This window comes from Narcine bancroftii, chromosome 7 (genome assembly GCF_036971445.1).
Source record: "Narcine bancroftii isolate sNarBan1 chromosome 7, sNarBan1.hap1, whole genome shotgun sequence".
NCBI classification, from domain to species: Eukaryota; Metazoa; Chordata; class Chondrichthyes; order Torpediniformes; family Narcinidae; genus Narcine; species Narcine bancroftii.
The window spans coordinates 68,938,719-68,960,858 of NC_091475.1; the positions used below are offsets into that span (position 1 = coordinate 68,938,719).

The 22,140-nt window shown below is 41.1% G+C and overlaps 1 protein-coding gene across 16 annotated transcripts in view; it reads right to left on the reverse strand.

Moving 5' to 3' along the window:
• Positions 1-22,140, reverse strand: part of mycbp2 (MYC binding protein 2) — a 291,326-nt gene that overhangs the window by 46,633 nt on the left and 222,553 nt on the right. For 13 of the 16 annotated variants that reach the window (XM_069890301.1, XM_069890291.1, XM_069890299.1 and 10 more), the window contains 9 exons: positions 20,378-20,534; positions 18,827-19,054; positions 17,763-17,828; positions 17,122-17,358; positions 9,326-9,415; positions 8,274-8,351; positions 4,511-4,777; positions 3,832-4,106; positions 1,173-1,269 (listed from right to left, as the gene is read on the reverse strand). In XM_069890301.1, coding sequence (XP_069746402.1) covers positions 1,173-1,269; positions 3,832-4,106; positions 4,511-4,777; positions 8,274-8,351; positions 9,326-9,415; positions 17,122-17,358; positions 17,763-17,828; positions 18,827-19,054; positions 20,378-20,534 — 1,495 coding nt within the window. The remainder of the gene's footprint in view (positions 1-1,172; positions 1,270-3,831; positions 4,107-4,510; positions 4,778-8,273; positions 8,352-9,325; positions 9,416-17,121; positions 17,359-17,762; positions 17,829-18,826; positions 19,055-20,377; positions 20,535-22,140) is intronic. The other 3 variants (XM_069890297.1, XM_069890295.1, XM_069890292.1) reach the window with 1 other exon arrangement.

Here is a 22,140-nt window from a genome sequence, read left to right on the forward strand (position 1 = left end):
TCACCAGCGTTGTCTCCGCTCCATCCTCAACATTCATTGGAGCGACTTCATCCCTAACGTCGAAGTACTCGAGATGGCAGAGGCCGACAGCATCGAGTCCACGCTGCTGAAGATCCAGCTGCGCTGGGTGGGTCACGTCTCCAGAATGGAGGACCATCGCCTTCCCAAGATCGTGTTATATGGCGAGCTCTCCACTGGCCACCGTGACAGAGGTGCACCAAAGAAGAGGTACAAGGACTGCCTAAAGAAATCTCTTGGTGCCTGCCACATTGTCCACCGCCAGTGGGCTGATATCGCCTCAAACCGTGCATCTTGGCGCCTCACAGTTCGGCGGGCAGCAACCTCCTTTGAAGAAGACCGCACAGCCCACCTCACTGACAAAAGACAAAAGAGGAAAAACCCAACACCCAACCCCAACCAACCAATTTTCCCCTGCAACCGCTGCAACCGTGTCTGCCTGTCCCGCATCGGACTTGTCAGCCATAATCGAGCCTGCAGCTGACGTGGACTTTTACCCCCTCCATAAATCTTCATCCGCGAAGCCAAGCCAAAGAAGAAGAGAAGGGTAGTGGAATAAGTCATCCATTGGTTTAGCATGCAGGACTAATTTGCAAGCCACTCTGAAAAGCTTTTGTTCTGAGAGAACAAAACTCTTAATTTTCAAACTGAAAAAAAATCTTTTACACAATTAATTTGGTGCAAACTCTGATAATGTTTTCATGAAATTAGATTCACCTTCATATTCTTGCATTTAAAGCATTTAGGTTTGTCATTTTAACATGTTGATATACAGTACAACTCGAATTATCTGAAATCAGATTCTCTGATATGATGGGGATGTTATAGTTTAGTGACTTGATTTAAAGGACACACCAATACCACAGGGTATTGGCGGCAGCCAGGATTTTTTTGGTTAGATTTAATCATTATTTTAATGCTTTAAAAGCCTGCCCTTGTTTGTTGATTTTTAAACACTGTTACAAGTGATTTGTTGTTGCTACTGGGCTGTTTTTTAAAAATTACCAGTTCTCCGAAAAAAACTGCTTATCTGACATAAGCCCAGCCCCGTCCATTTCAGATAATCGGAGTTGTACAGTATTTATTCTATTAAATTAATTTTTTTCATGAAGGTTTATTTTAATGAAGCACAAGATCAGGTAATTGAAACTTACTGCTGCCATATCCTTTATTAGCTTGATTATTATTTCAGAGATTTGTGGGGGTGTGGAGCCTTTCATCCACCAGTGACTTTCCCCTCGTCGAATAGAGCTGTGGAAAAACCATGATACATCAGGAAAATTATTTCATATTATTTGGAAGTAATTTTAGCTTAGCATTATAGTAAAAAAAAACAATTCTTTCAGAGTTAAGAAATAAATCATTAAATTAACTTAACTATGTAAAAAGTAGGTGACTAAAGTGACTTGTGCATCTTTCCAGGTAAATCATTGAGAAAGTAACATGCAAGTGCAGCTAGTAGTTGAGAAAGCAAATGCGATGTTGGACTTTCTTGCTGGAAGATTTACCTGTGAGAGTAAATGTGCCTTATTATAGTTACCTCGGGTTTTAATGGGACCTCATTTGGAGTATTGTTGTCAATTTTCATCTTTTACCTAAAAAGACAGACTTACTAAAGAGGGAGTGTGGCAAAATTTAAACGTGCTGGTTACTAGGATGGCAGGTCCTATTAGGTATATTAAGCCTCTGCTCTCGAGCGTTTCGAGACTGAAATTTAATATTCTTAAATGGTTCAATGTGACTTGACTTTAATTTTACATAAACAAGGAGAATGTTTCTTTTGGCTGAAGAGTCTCGAACTAGTGGGTGAGAGACACAAATTTCTCAAGGATAAGTAAATTGTGTTTTATTCATAGTAAATACTTTCATCTTGGAAGGCTGTGGAGGCATTCAATTTTGTTTAAAATGGAGTCTGATTGTTTTCTGGAACAAAGAAGATCAAAGGATATTGGAATTGGGCAGGCAAAAACAGGTAGAAAAAACAAATACTACAATCACAGCAAATGCATATTTTGTGTTTCACTCTGTTGAGGTAGAAGTTAGGTTTTGGTCTTATTGAATGGTGGCAATCAAAGAAAATCAAATCACGAGTGGAAGGGGCAGAATTGTAAGCAGAAGTGTGCAGCATAAATTGTAATAAGTCAAAGTTTAAGGTTCAATATCTGAATGTTTGTGGCATTTGTGACAAGATAGATGATTAAGTAGCCCAAATAAAAATGTTGGATTTAATAGCTCTTATATTGACAATGTTTCAGCATGACCAGGACAGGGACTTGGTGTTCTAGGTTATTTGCTGTTCTAAAATTCAAGGCAAAAGGAGAAAGGAGGTGGCATAGTAGTGTGAATTAAGGAAGGTATCATCATGGCGGTGACCTCAAAACATACAATATCCTGAAGCCAATGACAAGTAAATGATAAGATGTTTTCACCAATGGTAGAGTCTTCAATGAGGGTACATGGATGCAAAACAAGGTGTAGTCATTCTAAACTACACACTGTGGGATTTTTTTTAAAACCTCTCAGAACTTGGTGAATCTCTGGAAATCTCCAGTCCAGAGGGTTGTGGAAGTTAGATCAATGAAGGTACATGGAGATGGTAGATGCATTTTTGAAAGTTTGGGGAATTAAGAACTACATGGAACCACAACAGAAGAGAAGATCAATCATAATCACATTGAATGGCTTGAGGGGTCTACTTTCTTATGTTCTCTTTAGTACGGAGGAGCAGGAGCTGATGATCCATTTAACAATATATTTAATCTGTTCAGATTGCTGCCCTAAGAAATTGATTTGTTTTGTATGCATTGACAAAGCCAAAAAGAAAAGTACATTTTTTTTTTAGGTTTTTAAATCCCTCCTCCAAAATTAATGCTATATAAAGTAACTTCAGTACCGAGACAGAGGTGCACCAAAGAAGAGGTACAAGGTCTGCCTAAAGAAATGTCTTGATGCCTGACACATTGACCACCACCAGTGTGCTGATATCGCCTCAAACCGTGCATCTTGGCGCCTCACAGTTCGGCGGGCAGCAACCTCCATTGAAGAAGACCACAGAGCCCACCTCACTGACAAAAGACAAAGGAGGAAAAACCCAACACCCAACCCCAACCAACCAATTTTCCCTTGCAACCGTATCTGCCTATCCCGCATTGGACTTGTCAGCCACAAACGAGCCTGCAGCTGACGTGGACATTACCCCTCCATAAATCTTCGTCCGCGAAGCCAAGCCAAAGAAGAAGAGTATAAATATCACATTAAGAATTTTGAGATTCCTCCAAAACCAGTGAGACTTTCAATGGGTGCCTGACACCACCACCACAAAGATCCCCCTCAAACTAGATCTAAACCCAACTTAAAACTGTTGTTTCTGCTTGCTCGCATAGCCTTACAAAATCTTTGAACACCCGATCAAACAACATTGTAGCAATATCACCACATACTCTTCCGTGCACTGGCACAAAGTTAGATTGACACTATGTTCCGAAAAATTAAAAGGCAAATCATAATACTATAATAATGGTAATCATGCCTAATGAGTGAATAAAATACAGGCATGGCATTCCTTCAGATGTCAAAATATATATGTAATTTAATTTCCATCTTATCATGGCGAATTATGCCAACACAATGTAAAGCATGTACAAACAAAATAGCTAACTTTAGACCAAACACTATTTTAATTTTTTTAGCAATTTTAAATTAAAATTTACCATGATAACTATTTCTCCTTTCTGACTGCAATAGCGAGAAATACATTATTGTTAAAACATTGGTAGTATTAACATGACTTAACTGGAACAGAGATGATCTTACCCAGAGTTGAAGACTGATGGCAATGTAATTGAAGTCACCCCTTTCCCAGCAACCATGCCAGGAAAACTACTCCCTTTGGCTTTTAACTGCACAGTGAGAGCTTTAGAAATGCATCCTAAGAACATATCCAAAATTCCTAATTTATTCCAATCTCCTTTTTCGGTAGAGTGAATAATGTCACTGATGTCTGCTGGAGGAAGAGATTTCACCCCTATTATACTAGCAAGTCGGACTGGTGTTACTTCTGGCAGAACGCGACGCAGCAAAGATGTCACCTGAAAACAAAGGAGACTGAATTTTAGACTATTTTTAAGTGGACTATTCCATAAAACATAAATGGAAGATAACAGTGTAGAGCGCATCGAAAGAACCAGACCTGTTGATCCAAACGAAGGCTTTTATTAACTAAAAGACTGGAGCATATCACAAGTAGGTCGACCAGTCCAGAATGACCTGGTCTGGCTAGGAGCAATCCTTTCAGACCTGCCAGTAGGTGTGACTACACTCTCAGCCAATCACAGTCATCCTACAGTACAATCTATACATATACACATTGGTGATAGATTCTGTACTATCACATTCAGCAATTTACAAAATATTAGCACAAAACCAGGCATTGCTGGTCCTAAAAAATTACAACTGATAACTAATATTTTTCTTCACCAGAACTAATACTGACCTGTCTTTGAACCCTCGGTGAAGCTGTATGCAACAAAGAGAAAAGGTCTTGTAATAAAGTGAGTTGCTGGGCCAAATATTGTCTTCCTACATTGGACCCACTCAGAGCAAGCACCATGGATAGAAGCTCAAAACAGTATGCATCTGAAGAAGCATCCTCATCATTTGGCTGAGAATTAGCATTTTCCTTGCTGGATATGGCATGTTCCCATTCTTCACGCACCCGTGTGGCTTCCATTCGTATGGCCTGGACTATATGTGCACATACCTGTCATGAGAGATAATCAACTGGTCTCAAGGATGAAATCTAGTACAGGTGTCAAGATCAAGTTTGATTCAACAATTTTCATTTCATTGTATATTTAACAAAAATATGCCAAAGCATAACTTACTGACAACTTGGGCAGCACGGTTGGCGCAGCGGTTAGCTCAACACCTTTACAACGCCAGCGATCGGGACTGGGGTTCCAATCCCATACTGACTGTAAGGAGTTTGTACATTTTCCCCATGTCTGTGTGGGTTTTCCCTAGGGGCTTCAGTTTCCTCCCACCATTCAAAACATTATGGGGGGGGGTGTAGGCTAATTGGGTGTAAAGTGGGTGGCATGGACTTGAGGAACAAAATGGCCTGTTATCGTGCTGTATATGTCTAAATTAAAAATGTAAAATTAAAATAAATAATTTTTTTTTTAATTAAAATCTGATACTGAAACAACAAAGTATTGAAAGCTCAGACAAGAGGTTTACTTCCAAAAGCATCCTAGAAACCAGAGGAAAAGGCCTGGAGAGATTTAGGGGTGAATTTGAAAACATGAAGCCATGGGCAAAAGAGGAACTACAGACATGGTCTTTGCCCTCAGACAGCTCCAAGAAAAGTGCAGAGAACAAAACAAAGGACTCTACATCACCTTTGTTGACCTCACCAAAGCCTTCGACACCGTGAGCAGGAAATGGCTTTGGCAAATACTAGAGCACCTCGGATGCCCCCCAAAGTTCCTCAACATGGTTATCCAACTGCATGAAAACCAACAAGGTCGAGTCAGATACAGCAATGAGCTCTCTGAACCCTTCTCCATAAACAATGGCATGAAGCAAGGCTGCGTTCTCGCACCAACCCTCTTTTTAATCTTCTTCAGCATGATGCTCAACCAAGCCATGAAAGACCTCAATAATGTCTTTATTGTTTACATCCGGTACCGCACGGATGGCAGTCTCTTCAATCTGAGGCGCCTGCAAGCTCACACCAAGACACAAGAGCAACTTGTCCGTGAACTACTCTTTGCAGACGATGCCGCTTTAGTTGCCCATTCAGAGCCAGCTCTTCAGCGCTTGACATCCTGTTTTGAGGAAACTGCCAAAATGTTTGGCCTGGAAGTCAGCCTGAAGAAAACTGAGGTCCTCCATCAGCCAGCTCCCCACATCTCCATCGGGCACACAAAACTCAAAACGGTCAACCAGTTTACCTATCTCGGCTGCACCATTTCATCGGATGCAAGGATCGACAACGAGATAGACAACAGACTCGCCAAGGCAGATAGCGCCTTTGGAAGACTACACAAAAGAGTCTGGAAAAACAACCAACTGAAGAAACACACAAAGATCAGCGTGTACAGAGCCGTTGTCATACCCAGGCTCCTGTTCGGCTCCGAATCATGGATCCTCTACCGGCATCACCTACGGTTCCTAGAACGCTTCCACCAGCGTTGTCTCCGCTTCATCCTCAACATTCATTGGAGCGACTTCATCCCTAACATCGAAGTACTCGAGATGGCAGAGGCCGACAGCATCGAATCCACGCTGCTGAAGATCCAACTGTGCTGGGTAGGTCACGTCTCCAGAATGGAGGACCATCGCCTTCCCAAGATCGTGCTATATGGCGAGCTCTCCATTGGCCACTGTGACAGAGGTGCACCAAAGAAGAGGTACAAGGACTGCCTAAAGAAATCTCTTGGTGCCTGCCACATTGACCACCGCCAGTGGGCTGATATCGCCTCAAACCGTGCATCTTAGTGCCTCACAGTTCGGCGGGCAGCAACCTCCTTTGAAGAAGACCACAGAGCCCACCTCACTAACAAAAGACAAAGGAGGAAAAACCCAACACCCAACCCCAACCAACCAATTTTCCCCTGCAGCCGCTGCAACCGTGTCTGCCTGTCTCGCATAGGACTTGTCAGCCACAAACGAGCCTGCAGCTGACATGGACATTTACCCCTCCATAAATCTTCGTCCGCGAAGCCAAGCCAAAGAGAAGAGCCACAGAACATCTGTGGCATAGGGTGCCATAGGTGTTCTGTGGTTAATAAGGTGGTAAGTGAATGGGGAAAAAAAAGGTTGAGAACCACTGGTCTAGGTATAACTGGAGCAGATATTTTGAAGGCAGGAGATTACAAAGAAACATGAAAGGAATTAACCATAAATCAGAATAGGTCAACAACAGAGATGTTGTGTCAACGGATACATATTGTGGAGAAGTACATAGATTTGAATAAAGCCCATTTGATTTTGATTAGAAGCCGAAGTGCTACTTGTTAATAAAAAGGTTGAAGGGAGCTCAGTTGGGTAGCAGTAGTTCTGGTGACAGCAGCGGAGGCCCTGATAGAATTATGACCTCAGGTATAGTTTGTGGCATTTGCAATTTCTTGTAAAGACAGTTTCCCCCGGGTGCACATGTTTCTTTCCACATTTGTAGAATGTATCGGTTGATGGGCTACTGCAAACTATCCATGGTGTAGGCGAGTGGCAGGCAAATCCAAGAGAGTTGATGTGAGAAAGAATAGATTGCAGACAAAGAGTGGGGGCATGTAGATGGCAGGATTGCACTGTGAGCTGGCAAGGCTGCATTGCCTCCTTTGATGTCGAAAGGATATGTGAGATGCCAAAAAAAAAAATCAAACATTTTTTTTGCTGGAAAACTAAAGGATTTGTGATGGGTTAGGGTCCTCGTACAGGTCTTGAGAGACTGTGCGGTCTTGAGAGCATATGCGGTTATCCCTGTTCTGATTGGTAGGGGACATGGATAATCAGTGAAGCAGCTTTAATATCCTCTGCTTATTAGGTTGTGAACAAAGCAATCTGAAATATTTGAGACAGTGAGCCTGCTTCTAATTTATTACCGGGATGATTGGATGTTTCCATATTAATTGCCCATTAAAATACAATCCATTCCAGTCACCAACTCAAAATGCTGCTTCTACCACCAAAGTAATAAGTACAAGTTAACTTCAGACATGAAAAATATTAAAACTTTGAAACAAAACATGAGCAATAATTATATCCAATACTGTAAAGTTGAAGCACCAAGATAAAGCTATATAATTACTTTCATGTAATATTACATGGCATTGGTTCGCTGGCATTCTAAGAATTTTGCTACACATTATGTTCAGCTCAGCTGATTCCTATCTGACACATTCTAGCATTTCGAACTTGAACCACGCATATTACATGCTAAGCGAGAAATGAATAATTTTTGGCTCTTGAAAGTGGTTTTTCTTTGAGGATTATCTGAATCACCAGCTACAACATCTTTTTGAAACTGTCAGTTGCTGTGAAACAGTTACTTTTCAATGCACGCTTCAAAAGACTCTATCTTTAAAGAACTATGAAGTCTGTGAAAATTTAATTTGAGAGAATTACTTAAGACCAACTAAACTATAAGAAAGAACAAGAGGAGGTAATCAAAGTGGAGCATGAGGTAGTTTCCAAGTAGCAATCCAAATTCATCAAATGCCATTTAGGAGAAATAAAAATGATTCGCTTCAGACCTGTTTTTGTAGATTGGTTAACTTGCTTCTGCTAAATATGATTCCGACCATGTGTTCTTTTAAGTCAGCATCAGATACCTCCAAGAAAAGATTAAATAGTCATTTTAAAGGCAGCAGCAGCACTTGACAGAAATTATTCCTCGACTTGATCCACAACAAACTATTTGGCCCCATCCAAATCATCGAAAAGCCATATTCCAACTGAAGAACCAAAGCTCAGAAATGGTAACCTGCTGACATTCCAAACAAAAATAATGAGTTCCTTGTCACCAATCAGTAACATCACTGGGGGGTGGAAAGAGATTGTATGACACTGCATTTGTGACCATCCTCAAGGAAGGAGACTAAAATTACAATTTGTAGAGGAGACATGCCACAAGACACGTCTTTGCCAGGGCCTTCCTCCACTGCTTTCTTCAGGGGGCTAAGGAACTGCTATTGGATTAACAGTTTGTGGCCACTTAATAGCACAACTGGCATAATCTTCACTGGGCAACAACTTGGAGAATCACATGGAGCAGCAACCACCATAAGATATAAGCCTTAACTGACTTTGATTCTGTTCATCAAGAGGGACAGTGGATTATCATTAAAACTGGCTGTTTGTAGAAAGTCTTGCTTCTATTACACAATGGCATACAAGCTGACACCTTAACCAAATGGTTCACAGCAGACCTATTCTCAGTGCAGACCAGAGTCAAGCAATCCTACATCTTTATCTGAACATTTAACATTTGTTTGAACCTTTCTCGAAATAACTGCAAAACTCACCAATAAGCACCCTCAGGACACATTGGAACCTACTCAATCGATGCCACACCATTCCACTCACTGAACTAAAGTATTCACTTTATATTTGGAAGTTGAGCTCGAAGTCATAGTGCACTCCATCTTCAGTGGTGGGGCTAATGAATCCTACACAGGCCTCAGAATCCACCCCAGAACCAAAAGGAATGGCATGGTATCAAATTAAGTTTGACTCAGTGGCCACTGAGTGGGTAGAGGAACTATTGACAATAAATATCTACCAGGGCATAGTTTCATTCTCATACCTTTTCTTCTCCCTCAGGTGAGGACAAAATTGTTTTATCTTCCAACTCAGGTGTAGGTTCTGCATCACCACATATTAGTTTGCCAAATACCTGTAAACACATTAAAAAAAAACACCAGATCTATTCAGCAACATTGACAACTTAGATAATTTCATTCTAATTATGGAATTAATTCAAAGACTGTGCAGTATATTGCCTACTTTTACCTGGATGGCCACTAAATGCATAACATCACTGGTGAAGAGGATCAAACAGGTATTTTTAAGGAAGCAGATAAAGAGTAAATTATACACACACACACACACACACACACACACGTATTTTGATTGAGTAAATGCTGCAAGTCCAATGATTTGTTTGTGAAACTGTTGCTAAAATCTTAAAATGATTACAGAAGCAGAAGGAAATTGATCAGAAGTCCTTTGAGGAGCAAGCCTGTTAGAAGTTGCAGATCAGCAAATGTCATGGCATCTTTTAAAAGAGTAGAGAATGTCTGCTATGGAGAAGGTATGCAGAGCAAAATGAAGTCTGGGCAATGTGATTAGTCTTACAAAGACAAGTGTAGATACCACAAAGAAAAGAATAACACCAAAACAGTGAATGCAAATACCGTATTTTTACGCATATAACACGTGTGTTACATGCATATTTTACAAACCAGGCATTCCCTGCATGTTACATGCATGTGCACGTTTTATGAGAATATTTTTACATGTTGAAAGAACGTGCACAATTAAAAGTGGGCATTTGAAAGTCAAACTAGCAATTTATAGTGAGCGTAGGAATATAATAGAGGTATTGAACGAATGCACACAATTTATAGTGGCCGTGGGAAAGACATGCCAGCAATGTATACAGGATGTGGGAAGATAAAACGAGCATGAGAATATAATAGTGGGGTAGAAAGAATGCGCACAATTTATAACGTTTGTGGGAAAGATGCGCCGGCAATTTAAAGTGAGCATGGGAATGTTATAGCGAGCATGTGAATGTAATAATGGCAAGGAAAGAACATGCACAATTTATAGCTAGCATTGGAAATTTTGATTTTGGGAATATCTCTTTGCACTGAATGCCAAGGTATTCCTATAAACAGGACATTCTGGCCAGGGCACTACACCTTATCAATGTAAATTGTCCAGACCCCTCCCTGAGGGAGGAGATTAACATATCAAGTCCTCTGATTTGAGACAACATTAGAATTAAAATCCTGCTCAACTTTGAAGCCTATCTTCGATCTATTTAATTGATTCCTCTCCAAAGCTTGTTAACGTGTTGCAGAAGGATATCATCTATATAATGGGCAACTCTGGGTGTTATTTGTGGAAGATCATCTGTGGCTGAAACTGGCGCTTTGCCTCATGTCCCATTTAAATGCTTTTGCTAGTTGGAATTTAGAATACTACATCTGCACATTATATGAGTGTGTGCGTTATTTGAGTGAAAATACGGTAGTTGTGTCATGTACACTATCTACTTACATTCAAAAATACTATTCACTATCTCTTTAAAGATACCTTAAAATCTCCTTGCCATTTATGCCTTTTCTCCAATCTCCCTTTTCTTTTCAGAATCCTTTCAGTAGTATTGGCTTCTTTACAAATGGGAAATTTCCATGCAACTTCATTTTCTCTTCTTAGATTCTGTGTTGTGTATTCTACAAGAACCATATTTATTGCCCATTTCCAACTGCTTTTGAGAAGATGGTGAATTGCTATAGTCCTTCGGGAAACGATACTCTCAAAATACTTTGGATGGATGGGATATTCCAGTATTTAGTTGAATTTAGACGGAGAAGTGATATAATTTCATGTCGGAATTGAAATAATTTGAATCACTTATCATCAGTTGCACCGAGTTACAGTGGAAAAATTTGATTTTGCATGCCATCCACTCAAGATAACCCTTTGTAAATACACCAAACGGTGCAAAAAATAAAACAAAAATGCAGAACCTGGTGCTGAAGAGAAAAGTATATTTTAAAAGAAAAAATGCAAGGGCTATGATGAAGAAAGTTTTGTGAGATGGAGAGGTCACCTTTTACTTATTAAAGAATCTGAGAACAGTAGGAAAGAAATTGTCCTTGAATGTGGTAGCACATCTTCAGACTCTTGTATCTTCTGCCTGACGGAAAGAAGAAGAGGGTGTGACCAGAGTGGGAAGGATCCTCAAATATGTTGGCTATTTTCCCAGAGCAATGGAAAATATAGGTGGAGTTGATGGAGGGGTGGTAGGTTTGCTTGATGGCCTGAGCTTCAATCATAACTCTGGAGTTATTTGTGGTCTTTGGCAGAGCAGTAGTTCCCTCACTGTGATGCATCTGGACAGGATACTTTCTATATTGTATCTATAAAATTTGGTAAGAGACATTAAGATCATGCCAAATTTCATTAAGCTTCTGAGGAAGTAGAAGTGTTGGTGCACTTTCTTGGATATTTTTAGATTTAAATTTAGAGCACGGTAACCGGCCATTTCCGCTCACAAGCCCAAATCAACCTACACCCATGGTACGTTTGGAATAGTGGGAGAAAACCAGAACCCCTGGGGAAAACCCATGCAGACAGAGAGAGAATGTACAAGCTTCTTACAGACAGGATTTGATCCCCGGTTCCGATCACTGCTCCTGTAACAGTGTTGCGCTAACCACTACACTAAACATGGATGCTCAGACTGGAAGGCTAATTTTCCCTTGTACCAGATGGCACTTGTCCTTGGTAGTAGAGGCTACAGTTTTGTTGGTGCTGTCAAAGTACCCTAAATGCGTATTTTATAGATGGTGGAGTGAAAAAACGTTCAGCGTGCAGGCTCACTATGTCCTAGATGGTGTTAGGTTAGTGGGTTGCTGAACCTATGCTCATTCAGCCATATGCATAGTTCATCATTGTGTATTGTTAACACTTTATATGGAAATGTAATTCAAAATCAAGGGATGGTATTTAAGCTCTCTTTTTTTATAATATTGAAATTGACACAGTCTGCCACTTACATGACATACATTAGTATCTCAAATTTACTTTAGTTCAATAAGCTTTGTGAAGGAGTCTCCAGCAAATCAACATTATCAACTGTTTTCCCCATTATTTCCCTCTAAACTTTGGCAGTACCATTTCTGCACTACCCTTCCATTTATTACTGCAATTCAAGCTCAAGTTTATTTGTCATCCAATATACCAGTATAACCCAATGAAATGTTTTCCAGTCCACAGTGCAAAACATGCGTACAAACATGACACAGATAAGCAATACATATACACAGTACATATATTAAAATAAATATTATTAATAAATAGTAGAGTGTTGGGGGGTTGTTTTAGCAGGGATTCAGTAGTCCCACTGCCCATGGGGGGATGCTGTTCCCAGCCTGGTTGTTCAGGCTCTGATAGTTCTGTATTTTTTTCCTGACATGAGTAACTGGAAGATGCTGCCTGTGGGGGAAGCACTGGTCCTCCCTGATTTTGCAAGCTCTCTTTAAATAATATCCCAGTAGATTATATTGATGGGGGGGCGGGGGGTTGAGGTGGGGAAGTAGACTCCAGTGATCCTCTCTGCTGCTTTTATGGTTCTGTGAATTGACATTTGATCTGGTGCTCGACAGCAACCATACCACATTGTAATGCAGCCGGCCAGAATGCTCACGATAAAGCTCATGACAGAATGGTGCCCTGTAGCTTTGCCCGCCTCAGCCTTCTAAGGAAATTATAGGTTGGTGAGCCTGACATCGGTAGTAGGTAAATTATTGGAAGGTGTTCTAAGAGATCAGATATACAATTATTTGGATAGTCAGAAACTGATTAAGGATAGTCAACATAGCTTGTGCGTAGTAGGTCGTATTTAACCAAACTTATAGTAGATTTTCAAGGTTACCAGGAAGTTGACTAAGGAAAGACTGAGGATGTTGTCTACATGGACAAGCTCCCACATGGAAGGTTATCCAAGAAGGTTCAGTCATTAGGTATTCATGGTGAATTTGACAACTGCATTTGATAATGGCTGGATGTGAGAAGCCAGAGAATAGTGGTGGATGATTGGTTCTCAGACTGGAAGCCTGAGACTAGTGGTGTGCCTCAGGGATTAGTGCTGGGACCATTGTTGTTCGTCATCTATATTAATGATCTGGAATGATAATGTGGTAAATTGAATCAGCAAGTTTGCAGATGACACTAAGGTTAGAAGCTTTGTGTTCAGTAAAGGTTTTCATAGGATTGCAGAGGGATCTGGACCATACATGGTAAATGGTGGGGCACTGAGGAGTGCAGTAGACCAGAGGCATCTGGGAATACATATACACAATTCCTTGAAAGTGGCATCACAAGTGAATAGAGTTGTAAAGAGAGCTTTTGGCATATTGGCCTTCATAAATCACAGTATTAAGTATAGGAATTGGGATTTTATTGTAAAGTTGTATAAGACATAGATGAAGCCAAATTTGGAGTATTATGCGCAGTTTTGGTCACCTAACTACAGAAAAGATATTAATAAGATATAAAGAGTGCAGAGAAGATTTACTAGGATGTTGCCCAACTTCAGGAACAGAGTTACAGGGAAAGGTTAACAGTTTAGCAATCTATCCCCTGGAGCGTAGAAGAATGAGGAGAGATTTGATAGAGGTGTTTAAAATTAACAGGGGGGATAGTTGGCTTTTTCCACTGAGGGTAGGAAAAATACAAACCAGAGGATGTAGATTATGAGTGAAAGGGAAGAAGTTTGGGGGAACATGAGGGGGAATTTCTTCAGAGAGTGGTGGGAGTGTGAAATGAGTTGCCAGCTGTAGTGATGAATGTTGGCTCGATTTTAACATTTAAGAAGAATTTGGACAAGTACATGGATGGGAGAACTGTGGATTGGGTGCAGGTCAGTGGGACTAAGCAAAACATTTTTTTTTGGCATAGACCAGAAGGATGAAAGGGCCTGGTTTTGTGTCGTAATATAGAAGTGTAGGCACTGTTGCTCCTTCCTGACAAGTGAGATATTGTGATCCAGGATAGGTGACTTCTTAAGTGAACTCAGAGGAACTTGCTGCTCTCCACTACCGAGCCATTAACGTGTAGTGGAGGATGGTTGTCTCTAGTCCTCCTGAGGGTGGTCCGCTGGTCCATGATTATCTCCATTATCCTGATATTGAGACTCATGAGTTTTTCCACCTTTTCGCTGTACAGGTATCCCCAGCTTTTCAAACATTTGTTTTATGCCACTTTGCTGTACATTAGTACCTGTTTTCGCTAATCCAAAGAGGATTTTCGCTTTTACAAAAAAAGTGAGTGAAAAGTTGCAGTCTCCGGACGGGCTGTCAGTTGCCATGGCCAGACTCAGGGTGACAGAAGTGAGCAAAATAAACCGCAACAAGAAGGACTTGCGAGAGCTGGCCTTGGTGGCTGCCATGTTGTATTTGGCTTTGATCTTTTAATAATTTGAGAGCAAACAGGAGGAGGAAGGGTGGATGGAATGATAGAGGAACTGAGCGTAAGAGGCTTGGGAGGGAAAGGCTTGGGACAAAATGCCCAAGGATATAGAGACCCGAAGGCGGAGCTGGCTGAGGAATGAAAAGCTGGAGGTGAGAGGTGGTGAGTGGGTGAGAGAGAAGAGGTGTGTGTGTGTGTGTGTGTGTGTGTGTGTGTGTGTGTGTGTGTGTGTGTGTGTGTGTGTGTGTGTGTGTGTGTGTGTGTGTGGGGGGGGGGGATGCGTGCATGGGGTGGTGCTCGGGTTGTGATCTGGAAAAGTCTGGGAATGCTCAAAAAGTTTTCCCATATATATTAATGGTAATTGCTTCTTCATTTTATGCCATAGCAGAGGAGAGCAGGGGATACTTTTCATGCGACTCACCGTTGTTGCTGATGAGGCCAACTACTGTTGTGTCATTTACAAATTTGCTGACTCTGATGGAGTTGGATCTGGGGTCAAAGTCGTGGGTCAGCAGCGTGAATAGGAATGGGCTGAGCATACAGCCTTGAGGTGTGCCAGTGCTCAATGTAATGGTGTTTTATATTCTGCTGCCAACACAGAGACTGTGGTCTTTTCTTTTGGAAGTCCAGAATCCAGTTAAAGAGAGGGGTGATGAGTCCCAGTGAGGACAGCTTCTCCACCAGCCTCTGGCGTATCATTGTACTAAACACTGAGCTGAAGTCAAGGAATAGCAGCCTGGAGTATTGATTTACAATATGTCTACTTTTGGAAAATTTACCTTTTTTGTGACATATTTGTTAAAACACATTTGCAAGCTAAAACTGACAACTCTAGTCTTCCATCACTTGTCATAACACTTCATTATCTGCTTTCAGATTCCTTGATAGCCAACATGCACAGAAAACATTCATATCTAATATAGAAAAAATAGTTCATAAAAAAAGTGATGGACAAGAAAATATTTCAGCGAGAAGAAAGATAATTAGAGGCCTGGAGACGAAATTTTGAGATGGGTGAAAGCAAAGATGCCAAATGTGAAGGGAAGCAGAATATATAAAAGAGGTCAATCATTGAAAGGGAAGAGATCTTGGAGCTCCATAGTGCCCATCAGCCAAACCAATCCAAAAACAATGCAACATCCCTGACCCTCCACTCCGACCTGACCCATCTAGAGAATTATGCCTCATACACCTGACAGTTGTTCTTTGACTTCAGCTTGACACTCAACACAATCATACCTCAATGGGACTCAGTACCCCTCTCTGCAACTGAATCGTGAATTAATGATTGAAAGGCTACAGTCTGTCCGGGCTGGCAGCAAAACCTCAAGCCTAAGCACTGGCACACCACAGGACTGTATGCTCAGCCAACTACTGTTCACACTACTAACTCATGACTGTACTGCCAGGTTCAGCTCCAATAGAATCATCAAGTTCACAACACCTTCTCATTAGACAGGAAGGCACAACAGCACCTAAGGAGGTTGAGGAGGGCAAGGCCACCATCCTAACAATGTTCTACAGGAGCACAATAGAGAGTATCCTGGTTGGTTGAACCAAGGTGTGGTATGATAGCTACAAAGCATCATATTGGAGGTCAGTACTGAGGGTGATTCAAACTGTTGAAATGACTGGGGTCACTTCTATCTATGGGGAGAGGTGCTTAAAGAAAGCTTGGAGAATCATTGAGGACCCTTATCATCAATCCTGAAGTATCTTTGAGACACTAACTTCAAGGAAGAGATACAGGAGCATAAAATTCAGGACAGCCAGCCTGGAAAAGTTTATTTCTGCAGGCGGTGAGACTGTTGAACAATCCTAGAAACCTGTAAATTATTTTTATATGCATTTATTTTTGGATTACTATGAATATATGCCATTTGTGTGTAGGTTGTCCTGTGTGTTTGTGTGCATGCACAATGGTTTCATCGGGTTGTGTGTGTATATATACATACACAATCAGATGAAAACAAACGAACTTGAACTTGATGGAGTTAGCAAAGGCAAGGCCACGGATGAACTTAAATACATAGTTAATATTTTGAAACAAGGCCCTGGTTGATAGAAAGCAAATGTGAATCAGCAAGTGGATGCTGAATGAACAGGAATTAGTGAAAGTCAGAGTGCAAAGAGGACATTTTGAACAGTATTAGTGGTGATGGGCGATAAGATAGTGGGAAGAAAACAAGAATAAATGAATTACATCATATTTATGACAAAATCCACTTTTAGTCAAACACTTTTTGCCAAGTAATGGAGTTTTCCTGATGCTTAAAATCTTTACGAATTCACATTCTTCCTTGAAATATCACTTTCTGGTTTGCCACATTGCAATGCCAAAGATGGTTAACAGTGGTCAATTAAAGATTCTGAATTATGTCCAGAAGTTCAACTTGCCTGTGATGTTATAAGTCGGAAAACTCGAAGTGTCTCCGCTTCACAGTTTTTCTGTTGAGTAACACTTGCTGACATTTGCTCTCCAATTTTGATGCTTTCACTGTCCTTCCATCCCAAAACTTTGACTTGGCGAACTCTCAGCGTGTTCTCAGGGCCTTTGAGTTCTATTTTAATTGTATGATTGTCTCCTGGAAGCTCACTAGTTACCCATCCCATATGCCTGGAGTCCATGTCAGCCTTCAAATACATAAGAGAGAAGAGTTACCCATTTTTATTCTGAAAAGCAAATCCTGCTGAAATACAAAACTAACTTTTAAACAAATCAACTTCGTCTTATAAAAAAACCCAGCAGAAATAAGTTTCTGACTGAAGACAAAGTCTGATACAGAAAAAAAACCCAGCCGACATTTTAATTCATTGTTCTTGCATAAGTCTCATGGGAAATCCTCCCCCTGGTGCCTGTTTTACTTACATACAAATCAGTGATGAATATCCGCACTAATCTCTTTTTATGCAAGGGATTTTCAAAGTTTTGACAATGGTTATGACATCCAATGTTTAAATTATTAGTAAATAAATCATGAAGCTCGCAATGACAGATTTCATAAAGGGGGTGGGGGGGACGGGAGAATAAAACATACTTGTTTAATTCTGCTTAGATCTTCAGTTGCTTTTCCAGAATAAAATGTCATGGAAGATACCTTGTTCTGTATTGAGAGGAAAATATACATTTCAATTGCAAATACCTAACCAAAACAATAACGCTCATGTCATGCTACAGTTTTTGGTTAAAATGTTGAATAAGATGATAATATGCTGTTATTTTGGTTACAAATTAATTATACAATGGATCCATTCATGCGAAGGGGAATAATAGAAGGGATATAGAAGTGGGAGTAAGATTAATTAATGTTTTGTTTTTAAAGAGAGCCAACACAAGGAACAGTAGGCATATGGCTTACAACTATAATGAATAATCGCCATATAACACGATCTTGGGAAGGCGATGGTCCTCCATTCTGGAGACGTGACCCATGGCGAGCTCTCCACTGGCCACCGTGACAGAGGTGCACCAAAGAAAAGGTACAAGGACTGCCTAAAGAAATCTCTTGGTGCCTGCCACATTGACCACCGCCAGTGGGCTGATAACGCCTCAAACCGTGCATCTTGGCGCCTCACAGTTTGGCGGGCAGCAACCTCCTTTGAAGAAGACCGCAGAGCCCACCTCACTGACAAAAGGCAAAGGAGGAAAAACCCAACACCCAACCCCAACCAACCAATTTTCCCTTGCAACCGCTGCAATCGTGTCTGCCTGTCCCGCATCGGACTTGTCAGCCACAAACGAGCCTGCAGCTGACGTGGACTTTTTACCCCCTCCATAAATCTTCGTCCGCGAAGCCAAGCCAAAGAAAGAAAATAATGAATAATATTTGTAAGAGCAATATTTGTCCAAAACACTCGTGATTTTGCAGAATTACCATGATAATTAGTCTGAAGATTTATGGACTTTTGTCAGATTGAAAAGATTAAAAATAGAGTGGGGACATAAAAATGCCGGCCTTGCTATTCAGAAAGCATTTAGAAACTACGCAATGCATCCACAAACCATAAGCTTAGAGCAAGTGTGAGCTTGACTATGGAATACCTGTGAAGAGTATTGGAAGTGTGCCAAACTTAGAAGACATTAAATATTCCTTATTCTTACCCCCAAGTCACGAGAATTATCCACATGCACAGATACATAACGGGCACATATTCCTTTCACACAATTTATGGTGATGCTCTTTGTTTTGTTCTTGTCTTCATCACCCGATTCCCAGAATGTTTCTGTCGATCCATCTGTCAAACTACCAATCATGGCTGGTCTACTTGATGTTTTAATATCTACAATCCCTGTGAGATCCTTCAAGCATGTTACTGCACAAAGCTCCTGCTAGGAAAGGTAAAAGAGAATTTGATTTTCCCTCTTAATAAAATGCTGAAAGTGGACTTTTAAAAAAACCCAAAAGCAACAATAATTCTGAGCTCTTATTAGAATTTCTGTGGTAGGAGAGAGATGGAAGGAGGAAATAAGGGAATAAAGGATCAATTTGCTACTCAAACCTTGTTGTCCCAAGGTTCTAAGTAGCCAATTTATAACTGGGTTGGTGTAAAAGTTTCAACCATATACTAAAGGAAATCTTTAAATATGCATTGGGCAAAAATACAAAATTAAAGTGATTAGTACTATGTTTGAAATGATGAGAAATTATCAAATCAACTTCTCCCACAAATTCAGAAAATGCAAGTGTTTCTCCACTGGGTCAATGAGCTTGTGCAGCTGAGCAAGATATCAGATGCCTCAAAACTGAGCCAAGATCGCTGACTTTCAGAGGAAGGACAGATGAGCAACATACAACATCTGACAGTTTTGCTAGGGAGGGGGTGGGGAATGGGAAGCAATATAACATTTTCCTCACTATGTACTTTTGGCAAGTATATTGGGCAATGACGGATTAACCGTTAGGCTAAGTAGGCTTAAGCTTAGGGGCCCAGAAGGGAGGAGGCTCTGGCAGGGAGGGGAGCCCAACAGAAGCTGGGACATTGGGATCCTGGGTAGGAGTTGAGATGTTGGGCTCCGGGCACCAGTGGGGGCCACGGGCAGGAGCGGGGGAATCACGGGCTCCCGGGCAGGAGTGGAGACCACGGCTCCCGGGCAGGAGCGGGGATCCCAGGCTCCTTGGCAGGAGCAGGGGATCACGGGCTCCCGGGCAGAAGCAGGGACCTCAAGCTCTACAATTCTTTCAACCCCAAAAGTTCAATCGATCCCCCCTCTCCCAACATTAATCAATCCCTGGCATTTCTTGATCCCTTAGATAGTCCCATCGACTCTCCAAGGGTCAATATCAACCACTTTAGAGACCCCTGATATGTTATTTGAAGTAATTTAACATCATTTTATTCTATTCAAATAATGGTGGGGCGGGGGCAAGGTCAAGGGGAGCCTTACTAAAGCTCAGACTAGGAGCCCGGGTGGTAGTTAATCTGCCACTGACACTGGGTGAGAAAAGTACGAGGTTCATTATAAATCTGTTGGTGAACATCAACATTTTGAACCAGATAGTATATCCTCAACAATACATTAGACCAGAAAATCGTGGACAAATTTTACACCAGATCAACTCAATTTGTTAATAAACCTCTATTCATCCCCATGAGCTTCACTTCATTTTATATCTGTTAATAAAATAAAATATAACACAAACATTAGTTTTACCTGATTTAATACTTCATAACCAGATTGAACACTGATGTTAAAGCTTTCTTCACTGTCACCATCATCAGATTTAGAAAGAATGTTATTGATGTGGTGAAAAACATTGCTCTGATGAAGGAATTGATGATCAGACTGCTTGAATTTCAGACTCCAGCATCTATATTAAAAAAAAATTCACAGAGTGATTTCAATACATTGGAACTTGAGATCGTACAAGGAGAGGAAAATAAAAAGCTTTTTGTCTGGAGAACCAAGGATTTGACCTGATGTGTACTAGTTACCCACTAAGAAGCTATTTTCAACAGCAATTTTAGTTATGCTCATTGGGATGTAATGTGCAATTTTACTTGACTCTAAATGTGTGCATTCCAAATCACTAAACAATGCAAATCTGAGCAATCCTACACTTCCAAGTGCCACATCAAGTACTGTAAAGGCAGTGCTGCTGCTGGTACAGACCAAGGAGGGTGGAGAGCGGAGACACAGTACTGGTGCGACGGGTTCATCCACACGGTCCAAATGCGGTGGCTCCATATAGGCTTTAAACGGTCTAATAAAGGACTTGACTATATTTGTGAGCAAAATCCTGCAATTGCGAGGTCTGTGCCCTTGATGGCAGCGCCTGTGCTCAGAAGCAGCCATGAGAGGTTGCAAACTTTGGAGGAACAGTGAACCAGTATAGGGCACCAGAAACAGGGATAACACCACGCCACCCAACACACCCCCCCGCCACCCCGCTGAGAAGGAGAAGCATGGGGGCCAGCCCTACAGGAAGGTAACAATGGCAGTAGAACAGTAAAGGCCTCAGTGGCTGAAGGACCCACACAGGCTATGGATGGCCTATGGTCAGAGACCCGCACAGGGAACCAAGTGTCAGAGCCTGATTTCAAGAGGATGCTGAGGGCAAGAAGGGATCCTGAAGAGTCTTGGGCGCTGAAGGCTTCTTCATCATAATGGAGATTTGGATCTGGATCTCAGGTTGCCAATGGATTTGTGCCTGTGCAACTGCAGAGACTGCAGGTGCACTGGAGGCAAATGCACGAACACAGTGAGTGAAGGGACACTCTTTTGCTTCTCTTTCTCCTATTATTAGGGGTACTGGGCAGATGGCAACTGTTTGTTTGCTTTACGACAGATAAATGTACGTTACATTTTTGATGTGTTATTACATGACAATAAAATGAAACTTGAACTCTCAAATTTTATGTGTGAGAAAACATCAGTGAAACATTCACACTGAGGTGATTTAAATAAGCATAGAACATTACAAGCCAGAAACAGGCTCTTCACTCACTATGTCTGCACAGAACATCATGCCAAAGTAAAATAATTCTCTTCTGCCTGCACATCATCCATATCCTTCATTCCCTGCATATTCCATATCTATCCATCAGTCTGTTACATCCAACCCTGGCAGCAAGTTCTGAGCATGAAAAACTTCAGTATGAAAAACATTATACCGCACACCTCCTTTTCTACTCTCATGTTTGAGATTTTTACTCTGGGAAAAAGTTTCTGACTGTCAATCCTTTCATAATTTTATAAATTTCTATCAGGTCTTCCCTTAGCCTCTGCCTCTGCAGTAAAAAAGACAATCCGTTTGTTCATACCCAAGCTCTTGGACCACCTGTACATCATAGCTGTTAAGAGTTATGCCATTAACCGTATACTTCCCCATAATATTTGACCTTCCAAAGTACACCACCACACATTTGCTCAGATTGAACTCCATCTGCCATTTGCCCACCCATGCCTGTAGATAC